The sequence below is a fragment of the Amphiura filiformis genome, chromosome 10 (assembly GCF_039555335.1).
Source record: "Amphiura filiformis chromosome 10, Afil_fr2py, whole genome shotgun sequence".
Classification (NCBI taxonomy): domain Eukaryota; kingdom Metazoa; phylum Echinodermata; class Ophiuroidea; order Amphilepidida; family Amphiuridae; genus Amphiura; species Amphiura filiformis.
The window spans coordinates 44,450,107-44,474,701 of record NC_092637.1 but is presented as its reverse complement, the minus strand read 5'-3'; the positions used below and the strand labels follow the sequence as shown (position 1 = coordinate 44,474,701).

The 24,595-nt window shown below is 37.0% G+C and overlaps 1 protein-coding gene across 2 annotated transcripts in view; it reads right to left on the bottom strand.

The window, feature by feature from the left end:
- Positions 1 to 22,737, bottom strand: part of LOC140162910 (exocyst complex component 3-like) — a 75,334-nt gene extending 52,597 nt beyond the window's left edge. For both annotated transcript variants that reach the window (XM_072186220.1, XM_072186221.1), the window contains exons 1-8: positions 22,555 to 22,737; positions 17,382 to 17,438; positions 16,311 to 16,423; positions 15,195 to 15,285; positions 12,234 to 12,340; positions 11,395 to 11,476; positions 9,904 to 9,942; positions 6,427 to 6,536 (exon numbers count right to left, since the gene is read on the bottom strand). In XM_072186220.1, the coding sequence (XP_072042321.1) occupies positions 6,427 to 6,536; positions 9,904 to 9,942; positions 11,395 to 11,476; positions 12,234 to 12,340; positions 15,195 to 15,285; positions 16,311 to 16,423; positions 17,382 to 17,438; positions 22,555 to 22,632 (677 nt within the window). In that variant the 5' untranslated portion in view covers positions 22,633 to 22,737. The remainder of the gene's footprint in view (positions 1 to 6,426; positions 6,537 to 9,903; positions 9,943 to 11,394; positions 11,477 to 12,233; positions 12,341 to 15,194; positions 15,286 to 16,310; positions 16,424 to 17,381; positions 17,439 to 22,554) is intronic.
- Positions 22,738 to 24,595: the final 1,858 nt, after the last annotated feature.

The following is a 24,595-nucleotide window of genomic DNA, read 5'->3' as shown; positions in this document are numbered from 1 at the left end:
GCCGCTCAGTATTCAGTAGTGCAGTACACGCTCGTAGATGGGAACCAACATAACATTACGCATTTTATTATAATGAGTTCTAAATCGGCAGGTGCCAGCAGTACATGTACTTGTACACAGAAAACACTGCAGTGCAGTAGAAACAGACAGCGCTGTCTCACAGCCTGTCTGGGGGCTTGGCGCAAACACGTGTTTTACGTCTGTTTAGGGGTGTGTACATGTACATGTTCATATTCAATTCATCCTTAAAATACGTAACATAACAGAACACCGACTCTGAATCGGACTATTTAATTTATGTTACGTAATTTTTGATCAGAAAAACATTTGTCCGATCAAGTCATAACTTGTAAAGTTATAAATGGATTAAAACATTTCGCATGGAGGGGTGAATGATCCAGTTACTGCAGTGCAGTGTACAGAATTGGATTCATAAAATGAATTAATTAGAGCAAGATGTATTTAAAAATAAAAGAAATAAATTAAGAGAAGAAAACGAACGTTGCGTAAATAATAAATACGCTGACTTTGAAGTTAAATGATAAGTTTGAAATAAAAGTCGGAAAGTAAGAAGCTTCCTGAACGGAACATTAGAATAGAAGAATAAAACAAACACGGTTTTATTTTTGATTAACCTTTATTCATTTGGTGGTGCAGTGTGCGTTCATTCATACGGCACATTTATAACATTAATTTAATTGATAGATGTAAGTGTAACGCCGCACGCGTCTGATTAAATTTTTAATTACATAATAATTTAATGTAATTAAAAATTTAATCAGAACGCGTGCACGTGTCAATGTTATTGTTAATAATGAAACGTGAAAGTAAAGTACACAACAAAAGTTATTTACTGGCCTGAGCCTCCTCCCCTTTGACGAAATAAAAACTTTCCGTCCCATGAAAATAGGCCGGGAAACCCGGGGAAACCCCGAACCTGAACCTCGCGGGCCAAACGTTTGTGAATCGTTGTGTCGGGCGGCACTCGTCGCGATTGCATAAGCCCCGGGCATGAGCATGATGATTGATGAGTGGAGCGGAAAATTGGATTTCCCAATTATAATTGGTACAACCTGTGACACTCTAGAATATAGTCTCATGATTTTATGAATGACAGCCTGATGAAATGAGTGTTGAAATTACTGAAATGAAAACAATATTTTTCCTCTTGCACTCGGTATTTTGGACTATTTCCAACTTACGAGTCCGAAATAATCAGTCACCATTATGTATTGAGGTAAGGTTATCTATACCCACGTAAAACCCAGGCGTATAACATGAGAAACTGTTGTTTTAAATGTGTTTTTGGCTAGCGTTTTAGCCGATTTTGAAACTTGTATTATGTCGACATGCATATCGACGTCGGGATAAAATTATATCGACATGTCGACTTGAAAAAAACATGCCGACCACAACACTAGTCTATACAGCTTATGGTTGATAATTTCTTAAAATTATTTTTCTATATTTGTATCCAAAATGTTTTTCGAGCTAATGGGCTATTATATCAGTCTTACTTACAATGTTTGCTAATGTTTGATGCATGACTTACTTTTGCTCCGGCAATTTGATCTCCAAACCTTCATGGTTCTCAAATCATGCACTTGACATTGCAAACATTTTTTTCCACAATGCTTTATGGTTGACACACGACCTACTAAACTCATGGTTTGTCATTTATTTAACTGACCTCAGTTATGGCTAAATATTACTGACTGGTTGTTATCATGGTTATTATTTTATGGTTTTTCATCTAATGGTTGCTATGTTTCATTATATTACTTTTAATTTATGTATGACCTGTGTTGTCATGTATTGCCTTTTGTGCAGCTTTGAGCTCTCTGAATTGATTTCTAGATGTATATGCTCAATTCTACCAACTTTTGATTTCTACTTTGATAATATTACCAGTGCGTAAAGTGTGACCAGGCACACTCTTTTCTGTGTTATATTTTCCTTTCGCACTGCCTTGTTAATAGTTGCATGTAACTTCCCTTCTTAGAAAAACTTATCACTCACAATTCTATCAACTATTAAAACTGCCTAGTTAATAGTTGCATGTAACTTCCTTGTTTTGAAACACTTATGCTTACAAATCTTGTTACTCACACATTATGTCATTTAGGCGTCCAAATTGCTGTACTTGATGTGGTTGATTATCTAATAGTTGATGTGCTCCAAGTACATTATTACTACCACTTATTCCTCTAACAGCTATGTTAGTACTAGTTGTACATGGTCGATTGAACTGGTCAACGTTGCTCCGTCATACCTCTGTAACGCTCCATGATCCATGCATGACTACCTGAATACCAGCCTTTTAATGTATCACTATTCTTTTGTGTTCCATAATTGCTTCACTGTTTTGCTCTGATGAACACTACTATTATGGTTTATGTACTTGTCAATATTTATTAAGTTTATTTAATTTGAATTGATCATTTCTTAACTAAGTGATTATTTTTGTATTTTACATAACTTTTTTTTTTTTTTGCTATTGTTGTTAATTGTTTTATGTTCTATGTCCGATTTCATCCCTGATATCAAATTTGATCCATTTTCATTCAACTGTTCACTTAATTCACATAATGATTTTTTTTATGACTCTCAGAATCTTAGCTATGAAAAAATCAATAACTGCAATTATCTAGGTGGTGATGATTTGCCTGACGCAACCGATTTTAGCACCAGTAACCTCTCAATCCTGCATCTTAACACCAGGAGCCTCAATAAACATGCAAATGATTTTTCAAATTATCTCTCCATCTTTGATCATCACTTTGATATTTACGGCTTTAGTGAGACATGGTTTAATGATCAACATGAAGCCGACTTAGTCGACTTGACTAATTATTCATCTGTAAACTGCATGAGGCAGGAAAGACAAGGAGGTGGAACGTCGCTTTACATAAATCCAAACATAAATTTTCGAGAAAGAAATGATCTTAAACTTGAGTGTAGTCATTGCGACACAGTGTTCTTCAAGATAAATCACAAGTCACAAAACACTATCGTTGGTATCATTTACAAGCCAGAATATGTGATTTTTGACGATTTTAGGAACCAACTTTCTAAAACTTTGGACATTATCGCCAGAGAAAAGAAAAAATGTTATCTTTTAGGAGATTTCAACATCGATCTCTTAAAATACGATCAATGTTCAAAATCCAACCAATTTGTCAACTTGATCTTTTCGCATGATTTTTTCCCATGTATTGATCGTCCAACCCGTGTGGTTCGCCACTCGGCATGGCGTGATTTCTTACTCATTAATCGACAATATATTCACCAACGATGTCTCAAGTAAACATAAGTCTGGCATCACTATTACAGATCTCACTGATCACTTCCCAATCTTCACTATTTCAAAGGGCGCCAGGTTCAATTCGCCACCCAAACCAACTGTCAAACGAGTCAGGCAACTCAAGCCTAATAACATCAAAGGCCTCAATAACGCCTTTCTCTAACTAACTGGCATCTTGTGTATGATACTGATGACCCTGAGGTAGCTTACAATATGTTTAATGATAAATTACTTACTTTACTCGATATTCATTGTCCTATGAAAAACACTAAATCTAACAACCGTAATAATCCAAAAAAGCCCTGGGTCACAAAAGGCCTGATACAATCTATTAAAACTAAAGATAAATTATACAAAAAATTTATATCTAAACCCACTGATGATAATAAAACTAAATATACTAAATATAGGAACCACCTTAATAGTCTCCTCCGAATTGCCAAAAGATCATTTTTCACCAAAGAAATTGAGCTCCATAATAATAACATGAAAAAGATGTGGTCTACTTTGAACAGTCTACTTGGGAGAAACAAACATTCTAAACTCCCTGATTTTTTCACTGATAGCTCTGGTGCCAAAATCACTAATCCACATGAAATTGCCACCAAATTCAACGAGTTCTTCACCAACATTGGAACTAACCTTGCTGATAAAATTCCATCTCCTGACAGGGATTTTCAGGCTCGATCCACGCCTTCCATAATGAACAGCATTTTTCTATCTCCAACAACACCAGATGAACTAACTAAATTATGTGCAAAATTAAACGCTAGTCATAGTTCGGGTGTGGACGGCGTCAGCACTATTCTATTAAAATCAATTATTAATAATATCAGCAAGGTCCTCTGTCATATCTTTAACTCTTCAATCAAAAACGGCATTGTTCCTGACAAACTAAAAATTGCCAAAGTAACTCCAATTTTCAAGTCAGGGGACTCCCATGACTTTTCAAATTACAGACCCATCTCAATTCTTCCAGCTATTTCTAAACTACTTGAAAAGGTTACATATAACCGAATTTATGACTTCATTTCATTTCACAATATCCTTAGTCCCAAACAATTTGGTTTCAGACAAAAACGTTCCACCTACATGGCTATCAACGAACTCTACACCAAAATTACCAATTATCTTGATAATAGGCTCCATACAGTTGGTATTTTCCTAGACCTTAGCAAAGCCTTCGATACACTTAACCATGAAATTCTCTTAAATAAACTTGACACTTATGGTATTAGAGGCACTGCTAATAATTGGATACGCAGCTATCTTAATAACAGAAAACAATATGTAGTTTTCAATCAGATTTCCTCTGATATGACATCTGTCACATGTGGTGTACCACAGGGATCGATATTGGGCCCACTTTTGTTTTTAATTTATATTAATGACCTTCCTCTTTGTTCCAACAATGCGGACTTCGTCATATTTGCCGATGACACCAATATTCTTTTTCACATAAAGATCAAAACTCCCTTGAAACTCTAGTTAACAATGAACTAGTAACCATTTCGAACTGGTTTAAACTAAATAAACTTTCCTTAAATATCAAAAAAACTAATTTCATGGTTTTCAAAAATAAATACAGTAATATTCATAACAAAGATATTAAAATTCTCATAGATAATCATATTTTAGACAAAGTTCACACAACTAAATTTCTAGGCATATTAATTGATGACGATGTTTCATGGAAATCTCACACTTCCAATGTATCCAAAATGGTCTCTAAATATAATGGTATTATCCGTAAGGTTCGCCCTATCTACCTCAGGAATCATTACATACACTTTATAACACCTTTGCTCTCCCTACTTATCCTACTGCAACATTATCTGGGCTGACAAAAATAATTCCCATATAAATTCATTATTCCTTATACAAAAAAGAATTATTCGGACATGCACCAACTCTCTTTGGCTTGCCCATACAGACCCGCTTTTAAACAACTCAATACTCTTAAGGTGCAAGATATTTATTTCCATCAACTCGGAACATTTATGTTCCAATACCACCACAATCTTTTTTTAGAACTAACAAAAGTATTCACCATCACCATACTAGGCAAGCCAATGATTTCCACGTTAAAATGTCCAATACCAAATTGGCTGATAATATAATTAGTATTCAAGGAGCCCTTTATTGGAACTCACTTCCCCAGTCTATCAAATCTTGTAGTTCAGTGCCATCTTTCAAATCCAACACTAAAAAAAAATCCTCATCAGCACATATGTACAACACTGATTAGCCTACACCTGCAGTTGTTGTTTTTGTTTGGTTTTTTCCTTCTCATTTTTCAGGATCTACTTGCATAAAATTAATTCAGTATATATGCTCCACAACAAATCGGACCCGCTTTGTCTGTCTGTTTGTATTGTTCCAGTCTTTAGTTATTATTATTATTACTTTGTTATATTAAAAATAAGCTATTTGATAAATTTTGTTAGCTCGCTTTGCCTTGTATGCAGATTATCACTTTTGCATTTCATTGTTCTTGCTCTGTTAATTTATCGTTCCATTAAATATGTAGATTTAATTTACAAAATATTGCATTAAATATATAGTTACCTGCTATGTAAGTTATAACTTAGCTCATTATATAGACTCGTTGCAAGTGCACGTGCAATCATGTGCTTATGCTTTCACTCGGGCTAATTTTTACATTTTTGTTATTATTGTACCGTAATACTTATGCCATGCCTGAACTGTTTTATATTATAATGGGATTTTACAACCCTTTTACACCTACTGTGTAGGTTTGGTTGTTATTTTCACCATCACTACTCATTGATTTATAATTGAAAGCACAGCTCTTGTGATAATTAGTTTATACCTAACCCACAAGGCATATATATCTTGCTATTGTATTTATTATTATTCTAAAATTTAAAGTCTAAAGTTTATCATAATTATTTAATACTAACTTCTGTAAAGGGTGCCACAACAACACGCTCTGCGTTCAGTGGCATCCTCATCATTTCACCATATTATACGATGTTTGTAAAAACTTTTTTATATTGTATTTATTTTTAATGGATGAATTTGATGAAATAAAACTGAACTGAACTGATTGGTTACTCAGATGATTATATCATGTAATTGACGTATTAACAGCACTGTACCTTTCTTCTCTTTCTATGATTCTTAGAGCTGTGACAAGCAAAGCTGGGTTCTCTCGAGCACAATTTAGCAGTCGCTGTAACACCACCTTGATATGCTTGAATAACTGGTCCTGTGAGGTAACAAAAATAACAATCAATATTAAGACTACATCCAAATTATTATTTTTGCAGACATGGATGACAATCAATTAAAGACTACATCCAAGTTATTATTTTTACAGACATTTATGTTAGAGCACAAGATCTTAAAGGTGTGTAACCTGATTGACAACCTCATCCTCTCACTTTACCTCATCAAAATGCTGATTTTGGTATCAGATGAAAGCTCATATTTTTCTCATAAACATTTTGGACATTCCAAATCGGTATATTTCCGAAGAAATCATTAAAAAACTGTCGAATTAGTCTCAAATGTGGTATACATGTACCATTTGAGACTAATTCGGCAGTTTTTTGATGATTTTCCGAAATACCGAGTTGGAACTTCTAATTTCAATATGTTTATGAGAAAAATAGGGCCTTTCACTTGAAATCAATATATTACATGATCATGATGATTATCATTTATAAAAACACTATAGACTACCAATATCACACTGTTTAAATGTCGGTAATTCCATCAGAAGTTAGTCACATTTACAAAAATATTTACATGTTCTTTTTGCATGAGTGCTTGAAAGGGATGATATTTTATGTTATACGGTCGTGTGTCTTGAGCTCGCCACCAAAAAAAGGTGGTGACGTTACATTTTGCCAAAGTCGACTCAAAACAAATGATGATATCTCTGTCAAGCAAGAAGTTATTGTCATGCTTGTGGTCTCATTTTATTGCTAAATAAAATGCACTTTCAACCCTGTAAAAAGAAATACTTGAACTGTTTTAATACTGACACTGTGCTTCATAGAATTCAGAATGGGCAGGGTGGCGGTGGTGGGGGATGTGGTGGTGGGGGAGGTGGTACACACAAACTCTATTGGATTGGTATTTTTAGTGCGTAATCTGCTTCTGTAAAGGCTGTAAATTGGATTTGGACTCTATTTAGCATCTAAACGACTCACGGCCTTACAGCTAAACAATTCTACTAATTGTTTTTAATCATTTATGATTGGTTTAGTGTATAAAATACAAACTTTTCCATACAAAACTACCCGTTGTCATATTAAACACTGTAGTAAGTAATGCAGATGTCTTCAAAATCTGAAAGTTACTGTAAAATTTTAATTACTTATCCTATCATAGTCAAAGTATAGATTTTCTGAAGGAAATTTGACGAGGAATCTAAATATGGACATATTTTTTCTGTATGGGTTAGGGGGGAAATGTTTAGGTTCAAAATATGTTGAATTGTAAAATAATCTAACATACTTTGGGACACTCTATATTCCGAGATTACCAAACAGCTGTGATTTTGGTTTCTTCCGAAGTCAGTTGGCTCTTCATTTCCTCTAACCAAATGAATGTTGTTTACTTTCAGTTTATTACTGTAAGTTGGTAATAAGCAATGCATTGAGTGACCCATTTTTTATCAAAATCTTTTTTATTCCACCCTGTATAACTTGCAGGCCACCCTGTATAATGAGTTGAAATGTATATATTGGAATTGCTGATGCCTTCAGCTTTCCAAAAATGTATACTTTTGCTAGTTTAGGGTTGATGATTGTCGAGATAATCTAATTAGAAACCCGGTTGGTGTAAAAATTCATAATATTTGTCATGTAACGCTAAGGGTGGCGAGTTCAGGACACACGGCCATACGTAAGTTTTAAAGAATTTGATTTTCTAAATATATCAGGTCACCTTCCTTTAAAGGGGGGTAACCCTATCAGTTTAGGATATGGATTCTCTTCAAACTTACATACAATGTCAAATATTGTCCCCTTTATCCATCTATGTGAGAAAACGGGAACAATTTCAGCATAAATGTGAATAATTAGCATATTAACAAGCCAATGAAATGGTACGTGTGAATTGCCTTCTGGTCAGGCATCCCGAAACAACTGCCGAGTTCATGACCCGGTGGAAACAGGAAGTGTTCGCCTTGGCACTGAAAACCGGCTCGCTCCTGTACACTTTTATACCCTCTATTCATACTGATTAATCTTAAAAAACATTACATATCACTGCGCTCATTATCATTCTTGACAAGATAGCCCATGCTCTATTTACTTCGCTTAATTATTTCTCTATTTTTAGCTATATGATGCACATTTTCACATATTTATGATTTTCTTTGTTTTATTTTTTAACTAATTTTTTAATGGGGGGGAGGTGCTCTCATAATTTTTTTCATATTCCTCGTATAATGCTTGACAATATAGGTCATGTTTCCTTATTTATTTCACCTCTTATGTATTTCTTTATTTTTGCTTTTTGTTTTATATCATAGCGCCATCTATAGTTTGACATTAGGGGGCCTATTTGATGTATTTTTGCGGACGAATTGGTACTGGGGTGAAGTCTTCCGAATCTATTCCGATTTCATTCTATGACTACCCGAAACTCCCGTGTCGTGTAGAATGCGAACAACTGGTAACCTGTAAAAACCGCTGTGTTTCATGATTTCTCCGAAATACATCGACTTGGAGCGTCAAATTTCAGGATAGTAATGAGAAAAATAGTATCTATTATGTGATACCAAAACCTCGATGCTGTCGATCGGGTTACGGACCTTTAAAATGAAAAATGTATCCATGTAAATTCTCTTCTGTCTGTCATCACAAAGTAACAGGTATAAGTCAGTTCTTCTGTGGAGAACTGGCCAAGCGGGCTTCCTGTTTAAACAATAACGTCCAATTTGCTCACAGCAATGCCCTCAATTTGTTTTTAATTTTTACTTTTTGCATGATTGTCATCCCAGTGGTGTACTTATTAAATACCCTGTGAAAGACTAAGCCTGAAGTACTTTAATTACAGTAAAATTTAAAGACTGATCCCTGGGGTTTATTCATAAACTTCCCACAGCTCCACAATTAAATGGCAGGTGGGTTTTCTTTCATTTTACCTCATTATTTCGGCTTCAAATGACTATAGAAACCCTATGGAAGACATGACCTTAATTTTCCCCATAGGGAGTGTGAATTTAAGATCAGGTCACCTGAATGGTTGCCTCCATTTGAAATCTATATTATGGTAGTTACCATATTATGGCGGTTAGATAGCCAAGTCAAGTTTGCGGAAGAAACACATTTGTTGGGCCTCTAGCCTGTATACGTTGGGACACCCTGTATAAGAAGTTCAAAGTTAAAACTCTCAGTATGTGCATACCATTTTTTCACCTGATATGGTAGTGACGTCTATGTTGAGGCAACTGTTTTGCACGCACATCTATGCGGGGGCTTGCGTGTGTACGCCAGCGCTTTAAGTGAACACAAGCGATTTGAAGCTACACCCAATAAAATGCGCACTGATGTCACTGCCCCATCAGGGTGAAAATGGTACAGTAACTTTTCTAAATCCTTAATGGGTGTAATACTTACTGAAAGTTGATCAACGTCGGCAAAATAGTTCTTCAATAACTGTAAGAGGAAATCAAAAGAAATCATCACATAACAAGGTGTCAATCATCAGTTTCCACAAAAGAACAAAATACTACAAAAGTATTTTCACTGAAAAAACAAAACAAAAAACAAACAAACAATAAACAAAACAAAACAAAAAACAAATTTAATCAACAACCTGATGAACTTATTCAACAAGAGTTTAACTGTATGACAATCTCTTAAAATCTTTTTTTACAATCTTGCGTGTTTATGCCAGCGCTTTAAGTGAACACAAGCAATTTTTTAAAACTATTAAACTGTTAAAATCTTTTTTAACTGTATGACATGATCTTAAAATCTTTTTTTACAATATTTGATTCACCATGCTTGATCACACGACCAAGGCCATTGGCTTGACTAAAGGTCCATGCATACTAACGTACATCAATTTATGATATGATATTATTGGCACAAAAATTGCGGCCTGGAGGCCGAATTACATTGAATTTCTACTGCACCTCAATGCAAACACACTGCAAATCCTGTTAAAATGAATTTAACATTACTGCAATACCGTATTTTGGGAAGAGATTGTCATTCAGGCAACACAACTCTAGTGCGAATAAAAAATAATTCAGTTGACTATAGCCATATTCATTATACAGAGGTGTAAGTGGTAATGATCCACTCCCTGAAAAACATGCGAGCCAAAGGCGAGCACTCGGCAAATTTCCGGAAGTGCACGGGGGCTTGTCCGGGGATTAGGCTGCAGGGTATCACCCCCCTCAAAAAAAAAAAATTTTGCTCTTTTTATGACGAATTATCATCATCCAATTCCGGAAATGTAAAACAAAATAAAATAAAATTTTTTTTTTTGGCCACATTTCCGGAATTCCGGGAATTTCCGGAAGACTTACACCTCTGATTATAGGGTGATGCCGAGACTTTGACTGCTTAGACGCCATCTGTTATCTTTTTTCGTCCACGGTTTTGAGATTGGAGTGTCATCTTTCATAATATGTGATGTGATCAAGCAAAATCAGTCAGAAGTCAAAAATATTGATTTTCAGATAAAGACAAACAAAGACAATCATTTCTTTTGTTGTACATTGTTTTGCAAACACTTCAACTGTTCATATCTTTGGAACTGAATGTTCAATTTCAGAACAAGAATCAAGAACAGGGAAAAGATCAAGAGGAAGACAGAAGAGGAGGTGGCGTGATGACATTACTGCCTACATGCATGGAAATGCAAGAGACAGCAGAGAACAGTGGAAGAATCATGAAGAGGGCTACGTCCAACAATGGTCGAACACAGCCTGGTGAGGTGAGGTGAGGTGAGGTTCAATTTCAATGGGATTTTCTGTAAAATGTAGCTTGGCAAATGCTTTAAATACAATCATGTAAAAAACTTTAAATTGAATATGCCGGTCTCCCAGACTGATTTTGCTTGATCACATCACGCATGTACTCTCATATTAAACTTACATAGTCATCACTTGGATTCTCAGATGGATGTTTGTGAAGTTCATACAACAAGTCATCTCTAGAACTCTCCAGTTCCATCAGCCTGGATGTAATAAAATAACATAAATACTTTGTACCATACTGTCTGTTTCACTGTCGCCTGGTTGATACCACAGCAGCAGATAGGTGTATCCCATCATGCTCTGCAGTACCACAGTAGAACTGCACATGCCATAAAAAGTGTACACAAAATCCCTCACTTCAACTTTCAATTACTCGCTTATATCAGGGGAGTTAAGACTTTTGTTTGAAAAAATATGATCTTCAAAGTATTGTGAAAATATCCATAGCTCTCAATATCTAAGCCACTCTTACTTATGTTTTGTATGTATTTGCTATGGAGCAAGCAGATGCATGATGGGATACTCCCTTCAGCTGCTGTGGGTTGATACCGTACAATTGGGTTGGTAATGGGAACTCTTCTAAGTTACCAGGTGGTGAGGTGTTTGAGCAGTCAAAGACTGTAATCTATCGCTACTCAGTTGAAAGCGCCCCCTAAAAGTACTATCTTCTTCACGTGCCCCCACTCCCAGTATTACAAAGCCTATCCATACCTAGTGGTAATCTACTCACTTATCAATAAAAAAATAAAAACAGCAAAATTTACTAAAGGCTTGCAGAAATAACTCGCAAAAAGTGGGTGATTTTACCAATGCACGCCAGGGCTTTGAGACCAACTATTAAATTAAGATGGCCTACCTGTCACAAAAGCCTACCAGGCAACACCTACATGTATATGCATACCCCCAATGAGCGAACAGTAAATTCACTTCCTTAACAAAAGCCTATCCTATACATACCCTTTGTGAGCTAGCAGTAACTTCTCTTCCTCAATAAACCGTTCAGTTTTCTTGACATTCTCCGGCACAGTAAAGATATGTTTCAAATTCTCAACAGCAGCAGCAAGCTAGGAAGAAGAATGAAAGAATCTAAATAAATTCTTACTTTAAGAACTGTGCAATAATTGTGAGCCCTGGGAGGGTAAAATTGGAGGGGAAAAAAGTTTTTTGGCCAGCCGAAAGGGGGGTAAGCAATATTTGCCAAACCAAGACGGGTGACAGCTTTTTGGCACACATTCATGGGGTGCCTTTTAAATAAAATGCTCTAAAAAGGTTTAGGAAAACAGTAATGACACGCTTAAATATACAAATTTTCATGCTCGCTGTGCTCGCAATGAATATATATCTAGACCATTTCTCTCTCTGCTGTGGTCTTCACAAGAGCAGTGTTCGATTTTCATCTATTTTTTTTTGTAGCAAAAACTGCTACTCACTTTTAGATTTGAGTAGCAATTCCAAAATTGTGAGTAGCAATTCCAAAATTGTGAGTAGCAATTCCAAAATTGTGAGTAGCAATTCCAAAATTGTGAGTAGCAGTTTGTTTTCACCATATTTTGTGGATTTTTTTGTATACCTTTTTACCATCGCCAAAACATTTCTACTTTCAGGGGAATTCCGGCCATAACTGTATCTATCGTCTTTTTTCTCCCTTCTTGCAAGTTTGTAGACAAATGCAGTGCCAGTGATCGATTTTCAGATATTTTTTTTGTGTAGCAAAACTGGGTTTTTGTTTTGTTTTTTGGGTTTTTTTTAGGATGCTTTATGATGGTATTGTTTTGCTCTCTTTTATGTAATATGTACAACTTCGTATTTTGTGTGTGGTCTTATTTCTGTTTTTCTTGTGATGCAATAAACGGCAGAACCCTTTTTGGGTTCTGCGGAAAAAAAAAAAAACTGCTACTCACTTTCAGATTTGAGTAGCAATTCTAAAATTGTGAGTAGCATTTTGCTATGTTAATCCAGGTAAATCGAACACTGCACAAGAGTACACCATCTCACTTGATCTGATGCCAAGGACATTGCATCTTACATTCCTTGGTTAGAAACCAGCATTGTGTCATTTATAGTCCAAGATGTTGGTGGACGAACCATTTAAGGGGGTACTACACCCCTGCCCAATTTTGTGCCTATTTTTGCATTTTTCTCAAAAAATTACAGATAATTGGTGACATGTATATTATAGGGGCAAGGACTACAGCTACTGCACTGGAAATTTTATTTCAACACAGACAACAGTTGTGGAGTTACAGTCAAAAATGAGGGAAAACCAATATTTGATCAATAAATCAATAACTACTTGCCTTGAGTTGCTGAATTTTCAGTGCAGTAGTTGTAGTCCTTGCCTCTATAATATACATATCTTACTTGTCACCATTGCGCTATAAATTTTGAGAAAAATGCAAAAATAGGCACAAAATTGGCCAGGGGTGTAGTACCCCCTTAAAGTTTGCAAATTGGAATCCTAAAAATTTGGCATGTGCACAGGGGGGCGGGGGCTTATTTGTTTGGCCATGTCGTTTGAAAATTTTACCCGGCGTGTGGGGGGTGTGGTGGGTAGTGGGTGGGACATCTCTTAGTCCTGACAATGTCATAGAAAGCGCTATTCCATTTGAAATCCATACACCTCTGTATGGAAGACATCTCTCACAGAGAGTGTGAATTTCAAATGAGGTTGACTGAATGGGTGACTCCATTTGACACCAACACCCCTGTGTGGGAGATTAAGATCATGTCTTTCATAGGGGGTGTAAGGATTTCAACCGGAATAGCCTAATTCCTGAAAGCCTTTGCAAAAGGCATCATATAGTATTTAATTTAAGCATGATATTTTTGTGGTATTAATGTTTCACGAGTTGCTGTTTATTCACCATATACAGGAAACCCTCATACCGTATTTCGGGGGCGTTACATTTTCCCAAGGGGGGCGTTTATTAGAGGTCATTTTTAGCACGACAATTCCCGTGAAAATCATTAAGTAAGCTTAAAAGTCACACTAAAATGACGAACTATGAACTTTTGACACTGACTTTTGGTTCACTTCCGGGTTGCCGATGCAGATTATCGCCATTTATTGCTGCTATTATCAACCATGTGAGCAACTTGGTAAGCTTACTACACAAGATAGCATGGAAATATCGAAATTTTTGAAACATCTTGGTTGAAAAAAGTGGTTGGGGCGTTTATTTCAGGGGGGCGACTATTTGACGAAATACGGTATGTGTTTGTGGCCCCTGAACATGCTTAAAACAAAATTGCCAACCAGTTACATAGGAGATTTTGCTTTTTAAAGCATATTCAGGGGCCAATGCACATGAGGTTTTTCGTGCCCAACAACGAGTTACAGATAAAAACCTACATACGAGTAGACAATATTTTTTGGGCTTTTAAAATTTGCGGTCCTGAAATTAATCGCGAAAATAAAAACCTTACGAAAATTTCTACACCATGCACCAAATTTTTCAAAATGTCTGGGTTGCTTAGAAAAATTATGTGGAAAAAAAAGTGACAATTTTGCAACAGGATTCCCCAGGCAGGATTCCTCTTGCAAACTGTTCAGTTTTTGTTTTTAGAACTTTGGAGCACGATTGTGTCACAACGGGCGGCGCTAGTCAGTCAAGCTATGACACACAACCAAAGTCATCTGAGAATATTTTCAATTTTCCGACACAAAATGAACTGATCATCCATGAAAAAACCTGAAGTTATTGAAAAAAAGCCTGACAAAGTGTGTGAATTTGGGTTAAAAAGGCCAATAACGGGCTGAAATTAAATGAAAGTGCTGAAATTTGGACAACAAAAAAACCTGAATTCAGGTTTAAGCCTGAAAATTCTCATGCCTGTAACCTTGACCCACACCCTAATTTCGTGTAAAATTACATGAAGGAGTAACCTGCAGTTAGTCAAGACAGATGGATAGTTTACCTGACTGTGGCGGTTTGCAACTTCTTTTACTTCCCCTAACTTGGAGCTGAGCTCAGCACACTCAAGGTACTTGGAATCAACCTCTTTAACCCTACAGAAAAGAAAAACATTCAAAAAATACATTTTTAGAACTGTCAATAATTATTGTTTTTAATTAATTCATCTCCGCAAGTTAATGACTAAGAAAGGTAAAATTAATTAGCAAAATAATAGATCCAGTTCATAGGAAATGATTGGTTGATACATTCATGTGTCAAGCAACATCGCTCAGGAGTTGAGATTTCTTCAACTCGAAAAAAAGGGACGTCGCTTTTGCTTCGGCGTTTTGAATCAATATATCGGTTTCGATGGTTTGATGCTGAAAATATGTGGCTGGGTTCACTTCAGTAACTCACCATCCGTCCATGATCTAACCTTTTTGATTGCAGTCAAGGCACTATGCAAATGAGTTAGACATGAGCAGGATCTCAGCTAGGATTTGACATAGCCTTGCTATATGTGTGTCTGGTATTGTTTTGATTCACAGAAAATTACTCAAGCATTATTTTTAGAATTTAGCATTACATGTATGTCACAGGCATTAATTTTGCCTGTCCCAGGAGCACAAACTGCCTGTCCAAAATGACGGGTGGCTAGCTAACACCCTGGACATGAGTACACAATCTATGGGGCATAGAGCAATCAAAGCACACCCATTATACCCCTCAAAATATGTGACACTGCTATTCAAAAGTATCTCATTTTCATGATTTGGATAAAGGATCTCATTTTGAAAATCGTCTCAAATTGGATAAAATTAAGATGCAATTTGAGAATGAATTTGAGTACCAATATGAGATCCATAATCACCCAATTGGTGCTTAATACATTGGTTCTGTGAAAACAGTGTGACTTGCTTCATGCACTGGGGTCTCGGTCCCCGTCAGTTCAAAACACTGTCAATCCGAACCCCCATCAGTCCGAAAACCTGTTAGGGTTAAGGTTAGGGTCAGGGTTAAGGGTTAGGGTTATTGTTATCGTTAGGGTTAGGGTTACCCCTAACCGTAACAGGTTTTCGGACTGACTGGGGTTCGGATTGATGGTGTTTCGGACTGACGGGTATCCCCCATGACTCACCATGATCTAACCTCCTTGATTGTAGCCAAGGCACTCTGCAATTGAGTCAGCCCTGTACGTACACCATCCAGTTGTGACTGCATTGCTGTCTTCAATCTAGCCTCAACTGATGCCTATAATGTGATATATGAAGAATAATGAAATTAGACACAAAAAAAGTTTGTCTCCGAAACATTTGGTCAGAAAACTATACGTCCTATGCAGTTTTTTGTTGTTTTATATTCAGGAAAAAAGCTATGCATTATATGCGGGGCGCTATATGCCGGATTTCTTTTTTATTGCATTTACAGCCCACTTCTTCCCCCACTTTGCAATCAAATTATCAAAAAGCGAACAAGTAATTAATGCTATGCGGCAAATCCAGTTTCACATATCTATTCACAAACTTTTTTACAATGAAGATTCACATTATGCACTAGATATATAACCTCATGGAAACAAGAAAAATGTTTGATTGAGACCACTATCACATGAAGATGTTGCATTCAGTGGCGTAACTGGGATTTTTTCCAGGGGGGGCAAGCCTGTATGGGGCGGGGGGCCCAAATCCACCAAACAAAAATTTTGCCGCCCCTTTCTCAACAGCCCGAAAAGGTTGACCCACTTTTTTTTGATATCTTTACTTTAATCACCAATCAGAATGGAGCTTTGCAAATAATTCACCCCAATTTTTTTGCATGGTGAAATTATTCTAACAATGTTGCTGATTGGTCCAATTGAAAATGAAAACTTCTTTTTGGCCAATCGGCAGGTAGTTCTCTAATGGAGATAACACAACAATTTCAATTAAGCTATTCAAATGCATAAACAGCCTGTACAAAACTAGTTCAAATATTTATCAGTCCAACCTCTCTTATCCGGCCATGATGGGACAACTCTGCTGGAGATAAATTATTCCATGTGTAGGCTGCCCTTTAAATGTTGGACTAATATACATGTAGGGCCTTTGCACAGGAGGTCAGTAGGTCAATCTTGATTCTTTAGTACTCCATGTATTTGCATGTCTTCTGGAGGACAATTTGAACTTACAATGTATGACCTTTTGTGCAATCACCCTGTAACAGATCATACCTTTTTCCTGGCCTCTCTCCTCCGAATCTGTTCCACTCTTTCAAGTTGGTCAGGTCGCTATAAAGGATTAATTTTTAACATAAAAATATTAAATAGAGAATGAATTACACACACACACATGTAGATGTAAATTATGGGCTATTCCATTTGAGAACCCCATTATGGGCTATTCCATTTGAGCAGTGTCCAAAAAAGTTTTAAAAAGGAGGCATGTCCAGAGGACAATCTAAGCATAGATTCTGCTTGTCCTTAAGGGGGTACTACACCCTTGCCAAATTTTGTGCCATATTTTTGTAGTTTGCTCAAAAATTATAGTGTATTGGTGACAAGTAAGATATGTATATTATAGGGGCAAGGACTACAACTACTGCAGTGGAAATGTTATTTCAGCACAGACAACAGTTGTGGAGTTACAGTCAAAAATGAGGGAAACCAATATTTGATCAATAAATCAATAACTACTTGACTTGAGTTGCTGAATTTTCAGTGCAGTAGTTGTAGTCCTTGCCCTATAATATTCATATCTGACTTGTCACCAATGCGCTTATAATTTGTGAGAAAATGCAAAAATAGGCACAAATTGGCCAGGGTGTAGTACCCCTTAAAACATTTCAGTTGTTAGTTGTCACTAAAATTTGCCATATTGTAGGTAGGGAAAAATGGCAATGATCGATTTGGTTACAAATCTGGTCATTTTTATTTGCTCAAAATTGACACACATGCACCAAAATATGTTTTGTTTAACGACTCTTCAAGTGAGGAATGATAGGAAGTGATAACAAAAACCAAAATTATTAACAAAATATTCATTTTATTTTACTGACATGATCATGTGTAGATATATGAAGGAACCCCGTTCATACGTACCTGAATATTTTATGATTCTTATATCATCAAAACAATATAAAAAAAAAATACAAATACATTATTAAAAAACATGATTTTCCTTACCCGACGATCTCACATCCGGGACGACCAATCACGCCAGCGCTGTTATATAGCGTGTATGTATGAACGTAAATTAATGCTTATTTACCGGTTGATTAACCGTCATTTTTTAATTTGCCGGTAAATTAACATCACTGACTTATTTATTTTTGTTTATCCTTATTTGTTAGGCCTCCGCACTTATCTTGTTTAGTTATTATGTGTGTGTGTTTAAATTTTTTTTTTTTAAGGTGGTGCAACACTTTTGCAGGCATTTGCCTTTTGTTGCATCTACTCCATCTTGTGTTTTTTAATCATTTTGGTGTTAATTAAGTATTCTTTGTATTTTTGATGGAAATAAATTGAATTGAATTGAATGTTCTGAGCCTGAACTGTTTGCTTTTACAATGTACATGTAAATGTTGATGGCATTAATCTTGATGAAGAACATGGAGCCACTTCACAGCTTTTTAATCCCCTATTCATGCTGTGTGAATCACTCTATTCGCCCTTTGCACGGATCCGGCGATCCACCATCTTGCGACTAAAAACAAGGTTATCCCTGCAAACGCATGTGCAAAATGTGCAGTTTTCTAGCAATGCGCCAGAAGTCTTTTGCAACACATACGCGGTAATCAAAGCATGCGTTTAACAGGCGTACCGCGTTCGCAAACACATCACACACTTTGCGGGTAGAACATGAACATGAACTGTGGACTATGAGTGTTTGTTTCAACCGGAACAATTTTGACAGGTCTTTTATATGGGAATGTACATGTAACAGGGGTTGTAGTACTTGCACTTTACTAAGGCGGATGAAAGTCAATTACAATGAAAAATGGTTACATAAATTTGCAAAAATACAAGAATATAGTGTATTTTTAGTGGAAAATCAAAATCAAAACATCCATTTTGCTAACGACCTTGCAGCCTCTTGACATAGTACTTTTAAATCTCACTTGATCTAAACATCCATTTGAGTGAGCGGTAAATAACAATGCATTTTACACTCACATGGTCGTATTGAAAGTCACAAAAATAATGAATATGGTACCGTAATGAAAAAGTAAACCTCACTTGTTTTCAGAAATTATGTGATGGGAAACTCAAGATTGATTGTCAGTTAGCCTAGATTCTATGTACCCTTGACCGGTCCATGCCATGCTAGCTAGTTTGAGATACCGGAACCTTTAAATACAGGCAGGTCTTACATGTACATTTTCTTGCTGTATTTCACCTAGGGAATGGTGAATAGAAATGATGGCCATCGAGGTCGCGCCACTAGGCTGGGGAATTTTCATTGAAAATAGCCCCTGGTTCCCTGTAAAACCCAACCAGGTTTTTTTTTTTTTTTACAAAGTAGCCCCTGGTCCGGCGCTTATTTCCCAGTCTGATTGAGCAATGTATCAAAATGTATTTCCCCATCCATTGAATACATGTAGCCCCTGGTTCATTGTAAATAACCCCTGGTTACCTGTAAAACCCTGTGAACCAGGGGCTATTGTTTTACAAAGTAGCCCCTGGTCCGGCGCTTCTTTCACTATTTGTATTTGTATTATTGTTCTCAAAAAACCAGGGATTTCTACCTACAGGTGCCCGCGCCTAGATCAAATACAGCAGGATAAGGCTAATATTCATTATTTTGGAAAATTTCATTATTGTCAAAGCTTACATGCCTAATACCTATATTGTTGATGAAAGACCATCTTAAAACGGGTTTGGTCCGAGTATAGTCCCACCCGCTTTTTATGTGAAAATTTTTCACAATTGGGGGATGGGATTATACTCGAATTTCAAAAAAAAAAAAAAATCATTCATGGTTGACCTAAAAAAAAAAAAAAAAAATTCAAAATGCATTCAAATTTCACGATATCTTTGCAAAACGAATTAATCTGCAAGAAATATTTTGTATATAAACATTATGTAGCCAGAGGTTTCCAGTGATATAAAAATCTCAACTTTTTTTGAAAAAAGTGGGGGGATGAGGCTGTGGATCACGAAATGCCCCTTTAATCTCAATTTTCAGATAGTTGACTTTTTATGAAAATAATGAAAATTTTGGTCAAATTGAAACTTGCGGGCGGGTGATGGGAAACTAATAATTTCATTACATACATGTAGGCCTAATGTAGGTAACCTATAGGCAAACCTTAGTTAACACATTTACTAGTCAGCGAATTCGCCGAGACCGGGGCCCCAACACAATGCATATTTACATAGAAATTTGAATTTTTTTCGAGAATAGGTGGGTGAAGGAAACCTACATAAATATGTTTTCTATACTTCACTTGACCCAAATATATGATTTTTATGGTGATAATCAAGTCGCACATGGAATTTTAGAGGATAGCAGTTCCATTAAAAAAGCTGCCATCGCCATGAGACTAAGATCTAGAAACACCCCTGAAATGCCGCTTTGGGGAATTTTGCTAGCTGAATCTTTTTGATGAAAGTCAATCTTTGACAAGATGTAACTTTGCTACGGAAAGTGCTATGAAAAAAAAAAGGTTTTCAGTTTTGGTTTAGTTTACTCAAGGGCTTTAATTTGATATATAAAACGATGCAATTTGATGGCAAATTTGAATTCACCTAGGATACCTACCTAATGTACAATTGTACGTATGTGTAATATTAAATGTATCTCGAGCTATCTAGATAAATAGTTATCCAATCACCCCGGTGGGTTCAGTTTGTATTAAAGGTAGGACGTATGACCGTTCCAGGATTTGAAAATGATCCCTATTTCACGGGGAATCGAGGACATTTCATTTGCAGCAATATTACCCCCTATTATGCATGGAAAATTTTCCCAAATACCCACTATTTTTATCATTTTGAGGGCGCATTTTCATTACACCCCTTTATCACAGGGAATCAACGTCATTTTTTCAAAAAAATACCCTTATTTTTATCATTGAATTTTACCCACGACCCAAAGTTTGTGCGGAACTACAATGTACTAAAAATACGGACCGTAAAAACGAAAACTGTAGCGGTAAAACTATCTATTTTTTAGGAGCAACAAATTATTTTGATGGTGCGTCAGATTTTACTCATTTTCCAGCGTTTTGCGTGAGATTTACTACATAGGAGTGACATTATTATGCTACCTCTTGGCGTGAGACTGTGAGAAAGTGACACAATGCGTGAGACTCTCACGTCACGGCCAATGCGTGAGAGTTGACAGCCCTGAATGATCATGAAAAATTAAAATTCAACATGTTTCAGTTTCAGTTTCAGTTTTGGTTGTCGTCGGTAGGGTAGACAAATTGTCCACATTTCGCCAGTGACAGACGATTGTGTTTTATACCATGAAACACAAAATGATTTTGATGCTAAGGAGCTTCAAGAAGACCTTAATACATTGGTCGAATGGGAGAAAAAGTGGCAATTATGTTTCAATCCCTCAAAGTGTTTCATAATGAGACTCACACACTCCAGAAACCCGAAGCACTTTGAATACAAACTGGGTGACTCTGTTTTAAATGAAACGGATGGCCACCCCTATTTAGGTGTCTTCATTACCAGTAAGCTCAATTGGAAAAACCATATTCAACAGATATCTGCAAAGGCAAACCGGACATTGGGTTTCATCAAGAGAAATTTTTATTCATGTCCTAAATCCACCAAGGAAGCTGCTTACAGATCCCTCGTTAGACCACTTCTAGAATATTCATCGGCTGCATGGGATCCCCATACCAAAGATTCTATAAACCAGATTGAAATGATACAGAAAAGAGCTGCTCGCTTTGTCTTCAACGACTACACATCTCGCACCCCAGGAACAGTTACAAATATGTTGAAAACCCTTGAATGGGACTCGCTGGAGAACAGAAGAACCTCTCGCAGATTAACCATCCTGCAGCAATCTCGCCTAGGCCACTTATCCCTGCCAACTGGAACACTACTACAGCCCGTCCAACGTCAATCGCGGCACCTTCACTGCAACGCCTACACAACAATCACCACCAGCAAAGACTGCTTGAAATTTTCATTTTTTCCCTGAACAATTATTAACTGGAACAATTTACCTGAACAAATAACCCAAATAGAAGACATACCACAGTTTAAAGAAGCTGTAGCCAACCATATCAAAGAGAAGCATCAAGACTAACCAAGCACACCGCACGCACATTCCCTGACCGTGTTGGCCAGTACTAAATCAAGATCAAGATCAAGAAAGATCAAGACAGTTCAAGACAATGAGTCAATGACAATGTCAATGATAAATAAAAAATAAGCTTACCTTTAGCATATTTTCCACACGTTTTGATGCAGCTTCAATTGCATCTATTTCAGCATTTCCAAATTCTTGTGCATTCATTTTGATCTGTTTTTGCTTTCACTTTAGGTTTATTAACACAATTTAAACAAGTATTTTAACCGGAAAGATCAATTAAATTTTCTACATGGGCGCGGCCATCTTTTTTTTTTTCAATGAGTCGTGGATTGTGGGTAAGAATAAAAATTCCTTTAAAAAGAAAATAAGGGCCATTGCAAAAGAATGTTCAAGTCAATTATTTTTTTTTGTTATTTTCCAACGCATACGCGCATAGAACTATTAAATTGTTACTCCCTATTCCAGAAAAAAAACAGCACTATTTTTGTTATTTATTCGAGCTTTTTTTTAATACTTTTTATTTACTAATTCTTTTTGCCGCCCCTTCTTTTTGCCGCCCTAATTCTTTTTGCCGCCCCTTCTTCTTCCGCCGCCCCTTCGTTTTGGCCGCCCCTGCTTTTACCCCGGGGGGCCAGCTCGTGCCCCCAAAGCCCCCCCAAATATGCGTGTGTGTAGGCCTACCCATCCAATATTCATTGAATGTGAAATTGGGGGGGGGAAAGAAATTTTGACAAGCTGAGAGGGGTATGCTATTTTGGCACACATTCATGGGGTGCCTTTTAAATAAAACACTCTAAAAAGGCTTAGGAAAACAGAACGGAAATGCTTAATATAATAGGCAAATCTGCGCTCGCAACATGTATCTAGGCCTAACCTTAAAGCCATAACATTTGCTGAGGATGCCCTCAATATTTTTTAAACTTTTTTTTTTACATAAATTTCAATGTAGGCCTAATTTATTAAACTAACATACCCTGAAAAAATCAAGACTCAATTAAGGTAATGTAGTTTAGTCACAATCCGAGATTTTGAATAAATCTCAGGAACCGATGTTTTATTATTACAAAGGAAATAATAGTTGAAAGTGGCGTAGCGTGGGTCATCACATTGGGGGGGGCACCAACCATGATTGGGGGCACCGGATCTGAGGGGGGCACAAGCCATTTTTAGCAATTTTCCTATCATGGGATTTAAAAAAATTTCAGATCGATGGGGGGGGGGCATGTGCCCCGTGCCCCTATGACGCCACGCCACTGTTAGTTGAACGCGTAGGCCTACTTGATGTTCATGGTGGTAGCAAATTCCAACATATTAAATTATCTGACAGTAAAAGCTATAAACATTTTACAGAAAAGAAATACTAATCTATTTTTCATGGAAATGTTAAACACGGCTTTAAATTGCCCCCATCCCGGGCCCCCATGCTGGATTCTCCTGAAGGGGATTGATTTAGGGCTGTGCAATAATTATGAGCCCCGGGCTAGAATTTCAAACGGCTCGCCAAAATCGCTTGCCCCCCTCTCGGCCAAAAGGCGCCCGTGAATCGCGTGCCAAAAATCGCTTGCCCCCCCTCTCGGCTTGCCAAAAATTGCTTGCCCCACTCACTTTCGGCTGCAAATATCCCCCCAATTTTACCCTCCCAGGGCTCATAATTATTGCACAGCCCCTTAGGGGTGGTGCAATCATTATGTGTACCCCGGGGGGTGAATTATAGGGGGGAGCAAGGGGGGGGGGGACAAGCATTTTTTGGCAGGTCGAAAGGGGGGGTCAAGCGATTTTTGGCAGGTTGAAAGGGGGGGCAAGCAATTTTTGGCACAGATATTTTGGGCACCGTTTCTATATTACGCCCTAAAAAGGCGTAGGAAATCATTAAGAACACGTTCAAATAATTTTTTATGCAAAATTTCCTGCTCCCTGCGCTCGCATTATATGATAAGACAATTTAAGGTTTTAAATTCAGGTTCCCAAAAATCTTGCATGTGTAAAGGGGGGGGGGGGCACAAAGTTTTTTGGCACGCCAAAAGGGGGGACAAAGGTTTTTGGCACATCGAAGGGGGGCAAAGATTTTTTGGCACGGTCAAAGAGGGGGAGGCAAGTGATTTTTGGCAGACCATTTTGAGAATTCACCACCCCGGGGTACACATAATTATTGCACCACCCCTTAGTT